We start from the raw sequence: 9983 nt of genomic DNA on the forward strand, positions 1-9983 counted from the left end.
ACAGCAATCCTCCAAGTGGTTTAGGGGCAGTACCAATAACAAAGGACTATACTGAATATAGGCCATTTTCTGACCCCGTTTTTATGGGGGAAAAGAAATTCTTGTAAATATCACAACTCTGTCTCATTTTATTATTCGATGTATAACTCACCCTATTCTGCATTAAATATACATATAAATTTCTTTTTCATACCTAAACACGACCTTTGAACATGGTCTGGTATGGGAAATTTAAGAGAAAACGTTACATTTGAGCAACTTGAAACTAGAAATAAGATATAAACGCACGCTTGATCAGACAAGGTATTTACACTGATTAATTTTTATTTTAATTTTTAGATTCTCAACTTATATGTTCGTGGTTGCGCTAATCACTAAAAATTTTAAAAATCTTGAATTTTGCTGTCTATGTACCATTGTCGTATTTTTCCCTGTTGCACCGTAGCTGCCTACATATCACTACGCATGAGCAATTAGACCCGTATTTCTAGAGTGTGCTATATTATTTCCTTCATTATTATATTTTTTTAAAATCCAGGAATAATAACGATTAAGACATTTTAAAACTAATGTTATCCATTCATTTATCTCTTTCTTCATTCTTTCTAAATTGAATTGGAAACAAGATTTTTCGAAGAGGTACTCTAAGGGCATTTGGAACTACATATAAACAAAGACTACGTGGAGTAAACATTAAACAGAACTGTATTTTTACGTTGCCAATTTTTTGCAAAAGGATGCTGTAAATAATAGGAAAAATACATATATATTATTTATTTTATACATTAATAAAAGGTTTTTTTCTTCATTTCCATCATGATACCATTTGCTATGTTTAATTCACTATTACAGTGCAATTCTGTACATGTAATCTTTAAATGACTCTGTCAATTTTCTGATGGAAATAACATTTACAACCTGCATATTTTTTCACTAAATTTTGTTAACTTGGTCACTCTTTATATAGTAACAATATTAATTCTTTAAAACTAAAGCAATAATGGGGCAAAGAACAAAGTATAGTCTGCAGTTATATAAATCTGCTTGGAAAAAAATGTGTCATCTGCATGATATACATAACCATAAACTCTAGTTTCAATAGCTCAAACGATATAGCATCTATTGCACCAAATTGTTGCACCAAGTTCGAATCCCCCAAAGATAATCTTATTTTTCTTTTTATCTTTCTTCTTTTTAAGAATTATTATCCATAATATCAACATCTGTCAATTTACAGGTTTGAAACAAAATTAGTAACTGCTCAGTTTTCAAAACCAACCAAAAATAATGCACAATTTGAAAATCATTTTATTTTTATATCGCGCAAGTAAGAGTTTTATCAATATGTTATTCATCTAAAATGGAACATTACAAGGGTGGCCAATCCAGTCTGCATCAGAAAATAAAGGTAGTGGAACTAGTATTGTGAAGCGGTTACTCTTCCATAATTAGTATAACTTTCATACAAGTATATTTATATTCAATTTTTTTTAATCTGTATTTTTATCACATTTTCCAGTGCACTAATCCACATCAAGAATAATCGTTTTAAGACTGACATAAAAATTTTAAACTTGCTTACTACATCAATGATGCTACTAACAATTACTGAAATTAAAAACCATTTCCAAACAGTGGGAACCATGTCCACAGTCGCGATGGAAGCCAGGAAACTGAACTGATTTGATTTTTTAATTGAAAATATTATTTGCATTACTCTGCATTACTTCTACATCAAAAACAAGTAATTACATGAGCCTCAATCATTTGCAAATCATTTTATTTTTATGTTCCTAAAGTGTAATATTTTTATGGGTATGGTATTCATCTAAAAAGAAACTAGAGGAGAGTGGCCAAATATCTTTGCATCAGAAAATGATTGTGGTGGAACCAGTGTTGTGAAGTAATTATTATTCCATAGTTACATAGTATAATTTTTTTATACATGTTTGTTAGTGCTAAAATTTTTAAGGCTTAATGTTTTCTCACATTCTTCAATTCATTCCTCCAAATCACGAAAAACCGGTATTGGACTGACATAAATTTTCACTTACCTACTAAATCAATGATTTTTCTAGCAATTACTTAAATTATAAATTATATATTTTGTTTCCAAACAGTGGGAAACGTGTCCCAAGGTCAGAGTGGAAGCTAAAGTAACTGAATTGATTTATGGTTTATTAACTGAAAATGATAATGGTATTATTCCTACCTCCTAACCAGCAAAATACAAATTAACAAAACAAGTTGCATATTTATTACAATTGCATATTTTCTTTATTTCATTAAATGATAACCTCATAACCTAAAAAACTGATTATAACAGAAAATCATGGATATAATAACATTTACAGATGAAAATCTTTTATGCAAAGGACATCCTGCTTGAATATAAACACCACTACTATGAATAATACTACTACTATTAAAAATTCACCTCTGTCTGCATGGGTTCGAGTCTCAGGTTCGGCCTATGGGGGTATGTGAGAAAGCTTTCTGGTAGCTTTTCATGGGTCGGTGGTTCTTTCCGGGGTTTTCCCAGGTTCTTCCTCCAACATTAATACCGGCTGCCATGTATAGCCTATCTTGTGCTGAAAAATGGTGTTAAACCCCACAACAACAACTATTAAAAATATGGTGTTAAACCCCACAACAACAACTATTAAAAATACTACTACTAATAATAATAATAATAATAATAATAATGGCATTAATAAAAATACTGGGGCCCCAAGTGGCCTAAAGCGCTCACCGTTCCGGATCACTGCCATCTCACCTCTGGCTGCGTGGGTTCGAGTCCAATGCTCGGCTAACGTGGGTACGTGGGAAAGCCTGCCAGTAGCTTCTCGTGGGTCGGTGGTTCTTCCCTGGATTTGCCAGGGTTCTTCCTCCACCAGTTATACTGGCCGCCATGTATAGCCTATCTTGTGCTGAAAAATGGCGTTAAACCCTAGAACAACAACAACAACAATAAAAATACTAAAAGAATGTCCATCTACCTTTTCTTCCTAGTGGAAACAAACATGGGATGGGGGGAGGAGCTGTTTCTTTTTAGATACTGTTCATAAAACTAGCTCCTGGCTCCATCCCTACAATAACTGATTATATAGAATTTGCAGGTTCTGTGTATCATAGACTAAATATGACTGCCAAAGATAATACTTGCAAATGTATGAAAAGCACACAATAAATGAGACTTTATGTCAGATATGACAATTTGGTGAATGGTCTAAAACACTTAAAATGATGCCAAAAAAACGCCCACAATCAATTCAACTTCAAATTCCATCAACATCAAGATCTCACAGACATTGTGTTGTATGTAAAAGACCATACAGGCATCAAAAGTACAGAATTACTAATTATACCTCTTTGTGTTTTTGTTCCATTGTAGTTTTCTGCATTAGTAATTCTTTCTCTTTTATATCCAACCTTGACTGAAAAGTTTCAGTCTCCCTTTCCCACTCTTTTCTCTTGGCAGCCACCATGACATCAATTTGCCGCATCAATTCCTGGAGTTCATGCTCACAACTGGTGGACCAAGGGCCACGTGGCAACCTAAAAATAGAACCCAATATTAGAACCATGGGCTTCAGTGTTCCAGCTTGGAATTTCTTACAGAGTGGAGATGGAACAGGCACTTAAAAATGAAAGAAGCACTTTTCTTGAAAGGGGATATTTTGGGACCAAGTGGAAATTTGACAAACAAGGACCAGATGCAGGTCGTGAAAATTCAAATTTAATCTTCTCTGAAGTTGACATAGACAAATGAGCATTCAAATGTTAATCCTGAAGTAACTACCACAAAAGCAGGTGGAATAAATAAAAACCAAGTTCTAAGGTGGATGAGAATGCTTGGTGTTTTACAGCAAGAAGGGTATATAGTGTCAAGGTAATTGGAATAAAGTGCCTTGCCCATGGAAGCTGATCCAGGTTGGTCCAGTGATAGAATCTGAACCTGCATCATGTTGGTCATCAGTCCAGCATAGTAGCCACTGAGCCACCTCAGCTTGCAGTTTAAAGTTGGTACTATGGTTATGTTGACAGAGGATGTACAGTGTTTTAAGATGGTATTATGCTGTGTGGACAGAGGTTGTACAGTGCTTTAAGTTGGTATTCTAGTTATGTGAAGAGAGATTGATCAGTGATATTTGTAAGCCTTAGCACTGAATATCCTGGAAATTCAGCATTCAGAAATTCGGAGTCCTGTTAGGAGAATTGATGTTGTGAAAAGAGAGAGTCCATTAGTGGGAATAAAATCATTACATTCCAGGGAAATTAAAAAATATGTTACAATGTTAAATCCCATGAACAACTATTATTATAAATATCTCTGGTTTCTTTTAAACTTTCTCTGCTGTTTTAATACATGAATTCTTAATTTAAGTTCATGGAATCACCTTTCATGCAAAAAAGTTTGTTGAGATTTTTTTTTAACTTGATTGGGTCAGGGGTTAGGGAAGAATCTGCATCCACAGGCTACATAGTTTCATAAACTTGAAGGTCCAGGACTAGTAAATGGGATTGTACAGGATGCATAGTCTTAGAACAATGAGGGTAATAATTTAAAGGTTTAGGATGTCCTGGAAGTGCTTGCAGTCAGTTTTGCCAAACAAATTTTAGTTGTAATGACAGCAGCAGAAGTAGTAGTAAAACTTTTGGCTACAGATGCTACTGTAAGTTATGGTGTAAAACTCTTTCTGTTTGTTTCTTACATTAACACATCCTTGCCTTATGGCACATGGCAGGGCAGCAGCCAATCTTCTTGATGTTAATTCTCGTGAAATAAACAGTATGTATTCATGTTTATCAATTCAAACTGTGCTGTTAGCTAAAAGCGTTTGTTGATCACTTAATGCAAAATCATTAGATGTGTGTGGTTGTTTTAGTGTTCTGGAGAAGAACTGCCTGTCACACTTCCTTTTTAACTTCACTAAGTCCCTGAAGACTGGATTACTGGGAGCTAATAGCATATTTACAACCCTAATTTGATAATTAATTATTACTAATTGTTAGACATGATAACAACGTTTGAAAGGACCTTTGCTACAATTACTGGCTTGTTGAAAACTTAAAAATATACACTATGGCTTCCTCAATTCAGCCACATTTGAATACCTTAAATATGTATTATCCTGACTAATATATGGGGACATGAAAATCACTTTCCTGCTAATGCAAGATTGTGTATAACAAGCATTCTTCTGCTCCAATCACCTTGACAAATATCAAACAAAACTAAACCAGCATTGAAATTTATAAACTAAAATCTGAAATTTATTTTAGTAAAATGCAACATTTACATTTTATTCTCAAGCTGTACTGCATGTATCAAAATATAGTGTGGCAACACAACTGCATTCCCTCAAAACTACAGAACGGCAATTCAATTGTATTTCCTCAAAAATATGGTGTGGCAACAGAATTATATTGCCTCAAAAATAATTATGTACTGCGCAAGTATTGCTAAATGATTACAGCTCTATGTCTCATTGTAGCAAGATATGTCAACCTCAGGGATGCAACTTTTACATCCACAATAACTACACTGCACTTCTGGAAACAGGTTCATATACAGGTTTACCAACAATGAAGGACTGCAGTGCCAAGAGCTCACTTTTTATCTTTCTGTAGCTCTGCCCACATGTTACTGACAGGCTCCATCACCTCCACTTGTGGGCCATAGGTCAGTCTGTCAGAAAGCAAGGTAAGAAACCTCTTGAACATTCCATGGCTAAAGTCTGTTGAGGGAAAGAAAATTTTTAAAGAAAGGAAATATCAAATACAAATACAAAAGAAAATACAAGGAACTGCCTCAAAAGTCACCCTTATATGTAAAACTTCATCCAAAACTATTCAAGAATAAGGAACACCATTTAAAAAAGAATCGTGTAATTTTTTTAAATTCAAGTCCGGGTTCTCTACAATTTTGAAATTTGCATAAAAGCATGCATAATTTTAATTCTGGATGCATGAAAATTCCAACAGTCAAGTCATCAGTATGCAATTTTTTGTTGTCAGTGCACAGCTCTTTAATGTGTTCCATTTCTACAAAGCAAGTACCAGCCACGTAGCATGAAGACTATCAGAGCTCAAAAGACTATCAAACAGAGATCAAGTGATTATTAATTAATTTCATGCAGCCACATAGGCCACATCCTGTCAGATTATCAGTATATAATGCTCATGGTGGTCAATGGACGAAATAAATGTGCTTGCTTTGACAGGCATCACTCAGCACACTTTTAATCCATCATACTTTAAATCATTCAGTGATTTTTAGAACACATGCATTGTATTACATACCATATTAAGAAAAATAATTTCAAGATTTGGGGACTTGCTTTGTCAAAGAAATATAAGCGCCCATGTTAATCTTCATAAACTGTCTTAAAATCAACTGTTTTTGTGTCATGTTCAAATATACTTTCATTTTCATGAGATTATGATATGTACATTTTTTTATGCCGACTTTACATAATTTCTATAGTGGAAAGCACTGGGCTGAATTAGAGGTAAAAAAGAACTGAAAATCAATGGTTGTCCTGCGGCAACCAAGTTTAAAAATCTAGCTGCCCACCGGATTGTATTGAAGCCCAGTAAAATACTGCAGCTGCCTGATCAATTAAAGCAATCAAAATTATTTGACAACCTGTATATAAATAAATTTGTCAAGACACTGGAGGAAGAAACAAATAACCATATTCCATTCACTTTTTCGTTTCATCTTTAAAAATATACTATATTTACTTTTTCCTTAAGAAACTTTAGTAGATTTCTCCATTGCAGGTTTAGGATGAAAAGCCCAAGTTCAGGACTTTCCTCCATCACCCTCATCATATTCATAACAGTTTCTGATTTTAAATTTCTGCAGTCCATTTTGCTAATTTTAAATGTCTTTGTTCCATTATGTCCATAGTCCATTTTGCTGACTGTAAATGTCTGTGGTCCATTATGTCCACGGTCCATTTTGCTGAATTTAAATGCCTGTGGTCCATTATGTCCATGGTCCATTTTGCTGATTTTAAATGTCTGTAGTCCATTATGTCTATGGTCCATTTTACTGATTTTAAATGTCTGTGGTCCATTATGTCCACAGTCCATTTTACTGATTTTAAATGTCTGTGTTCCATTATGTCCATAGTCCATTTTGCTGCTTTTAAATGTCTGTAGTCCATTATGTCCATTTTCCTGATTTTAAGTGTCTGTGTTCCATTATGTCCACGGTCCATTTTGCTGATTTTAAATGTCTGTGTTCCATTATGTCCATGGTCCATTTTGCTGATTTTAAATGCCTTTGGTCCATTATGTCCACAGTCCATTTTGCTGATTTTAAATGTCTGTGTTCCATTATGTCCACAGTCCATTTTGCTGATTTTAAATGTCTGTGGTCCATTATGTCCACGGTCCATTTTGCTGATAAAAGTAAAACCAGTCACTCATGTCACGGGTAAACCAACCACTGATGTCATGGGTGAAACCAGCATCAGTTCAGCTAATAACACAGCAAAGTCTATAAACAAATTGGAGTACCTCCTGCACAATGCCAAGCATATATCCTGAAAACTCATCCATGCAATTTACTACCATTCTGAACTAGAAAAAGTCATCTTGCAGGGCTGAGCAAATCCCATAGCCCAACATCCCAGAATAGTCATCTTTGAAGACTGCAAATGCTAGTCGTGGACAAGTGCTGTTTTCCTATTTTAATTCTTCACATCATAATGTATTTATTTACATCCTGTAGTCATTGATAGATGTTCCATATATGCATGTTCTACTTGAAATAGTTTTGTTGAATTGTGTACTCAACTTAGATCCTTGGGAATGACTCACCCTTTGATTTTAATCCAAAAAGTCAATCCAATTATTCAGTGTCACATTACTGATATAAGTGTCCTTCATGAACTGATTAAATGGCAGTGATGATTCTTTCATTTTGAATTGATCATACAGAAGATTAACTTTCATGTCTGATATAGCACTGAAGTGAAACAATTGTGCTGATTAAGAAACAGCCTCTGTTTAAAAGACAAAATGTATGTTATGATCATTCAGAAACAGTTGTCAAACAAAGTGATATTTACTATGTGGATAAAATGAGTTTACTCAGTTTTCACAAGGAAGTTAATATGGATGATTTTGACAAGGAAAATGGGTAAAATATACGACTACCACTGAGTATGAGGTACCATAAATTAGCGAATAAAACAACATCCAAGTATAACATGCACTCATGTACTTGCTGCAGTTTTTCTATTGTGACTAAAAGATATATTAAATTACCTGCGAACCTATATAGCCCGCAGGACAATTAATGATCAAAATCTGCGTTGGCTTCTTATCATTATAAACATAAAATACTAGGGTGTTGTGAATCATCCTTTCTGTTTACCACTGAACCACAGCAGAGCCATTTCAACTAAACTGGGTCAATTTATAATTAGTTATTTCACTGTGAGCCGTAGCAAACAGTCCATAATGACACCACTTGCTCTCTTTGTTATATGCAGATGTCTTAATCACCTACAAGATCTGTCCTATGTGACTACACCTAATACATATTTACCATCATTTATTCTCAACTTGATAATGAGCACACTATATGACTGATACTTTTTGAAACACATAAAAAAAAAAAAAATTCAGTCTCTTTCTAATTTGTAGACTTGAGTTTTAATAATCAGTTGGTTACTTTTAACAAGAAAACTATATGCAATATTATGTTTCCTTCTCTTTAATTTCTACTTGAACGGTCACAAGAATTTAAACTGTAAACAAACATAAAATTTCCTGTTTAAGCCCCAGTGATGTAAAGTCTCAAAACTGTAACAAGATGCAATTCTTCTCAATAGGTATCAGACAAAGCAGCTGCTGCTCTCTGTGATATGACTAACTTTATGTTAGAAATGTTTGTCAGCGTTATCCTCAGATTTACTACACAAATTTCATTCCTGATCCTGGAATGGGCTTTTTTCCTGGCTGGGTGTGTGATACGGACATTATAGATGTGTGATACAGAATCACAGATTCAACATCTGTAGCAAATACCAGATCAGCAATGTAAGATTAAATGGGTATATAATAAATTTTTAATCTCTCAACTATATTCATAGTACTTATCATTATATTATTATTGATGTTATTGTTATTACTGGTCAGAATTTTACTTTTTCTTTTGAAAGCATTGCTCCATATGTATCTGTTTGCTATGAAAAGATACAATCAAGAGATTTTATACGAAGTTGCATCAAGGGCTAAAGTCCTGCAAATATTTTAGGTGGACAACACTTTACAAGTCAATTTCTCCTTATGCAGATTTCCTAATTTTACAAATAATAATAATAATAATAATAGTAATAACAACTACTAAATTAAAATAAAATAGTTGGAACACTTTTGATAAATGACAGACGTTCAATGCTCCTTTTTTGTGGATATGTACATGCCCTTCTAATATCTTGTGGAAGCACAAACATGTAATCAGTCTATGAAGGTATATAACTTTATATTAATCTCCTTTACTGCAAGCAAAAGTGGTAAATCTAAAATTTTGTCTACCTCCATCCATAACTTCCACTCTAGGATCAAGGTATGGAAGACTGTATTTTTGATAACCACGTGACACGTTCATATTTATTACTTTTAGAGTGGTACATAATGAGGGAGGTCATCCATAAGAATACAACTGAAAGTAACGTCAGGTCATACAGATCACAACATGTCTTTGCGTGTTTTCGTTTCGTCCGCTACATTATCTGACAGAGCAGAAAAGACAAATTACCGTATAAGCATCTGAATTGAATAGGGACGAATTTAACTTTTTTCGGCGCAAAACCAAATACTATTTCTTATATTAACCTTAATACATGGCAAACTTTTAAATGATTTCACAGTTGCTACCTCGACGAAAAAACCGCTCAATCGTCAACAGTTCACGCGCAGACTGGTTATTGAATATTGTATTACAGATTCCGCGTGGA

General features: G+C 34.0%; 1 protein-coding gene across 6 annotated transcripts in view; it reads right to left on the reverse strand.

The window, feature by feature from the left end:
• The window catches only part of LOC149799184 (uncharacterized), a 124245-nt gene extending 114300 nt beyond the window's left edge, over nt 1-9945 (reverse strand). For 2 of the 6 annotated variants that reach the window (XM_089958421.1, XM_089958420.1), the window contains exons 1-3: nt 9562-9702; nt 5618-5741; nt 3369-3558 (exon numbers count right to left, since the gene is read on the reverse strand). In XM_089958421.1, coding sequence (XP_089814547.1) covers nt 3369-3558; nt 5618-5741; nt 9562-9634 — 387 coding nt within the window. In that variant the 5' untranslated portion in view covers nt 9635-9702. Of the gene's footprint in view, nt 1-3368; nt 3559-5617; nt 5742-9561; nt 9704-9784 lie in introns of those variants that run through there. The other 4 variants (XM_089958424.1, XM_089958423.1, XM_089958422.1 and 1 more) reach the window with 4 other exon arrangements.
• Between the last annotated feature and the right edge of the window lie 38 nt (nt 9946-9983).

This window comes from Sinohyriopsis cumingii, chromosome 5 (assembly GCF_028554795.1).
Source record: "Sinohyriopsis cumingii isolate HCF-2022 chromosome 5, ASM2855479v2, whole genome shotgun sequence".
In the NCBI taxonomy this organism is placed as follows: domain Eukaryota; kingdom Metazoa; phylum Mollusca; class Bivalvia; order Unionida; family Unionidae; genus Sinohyriopsis; species Sinohyriopsis cumingii.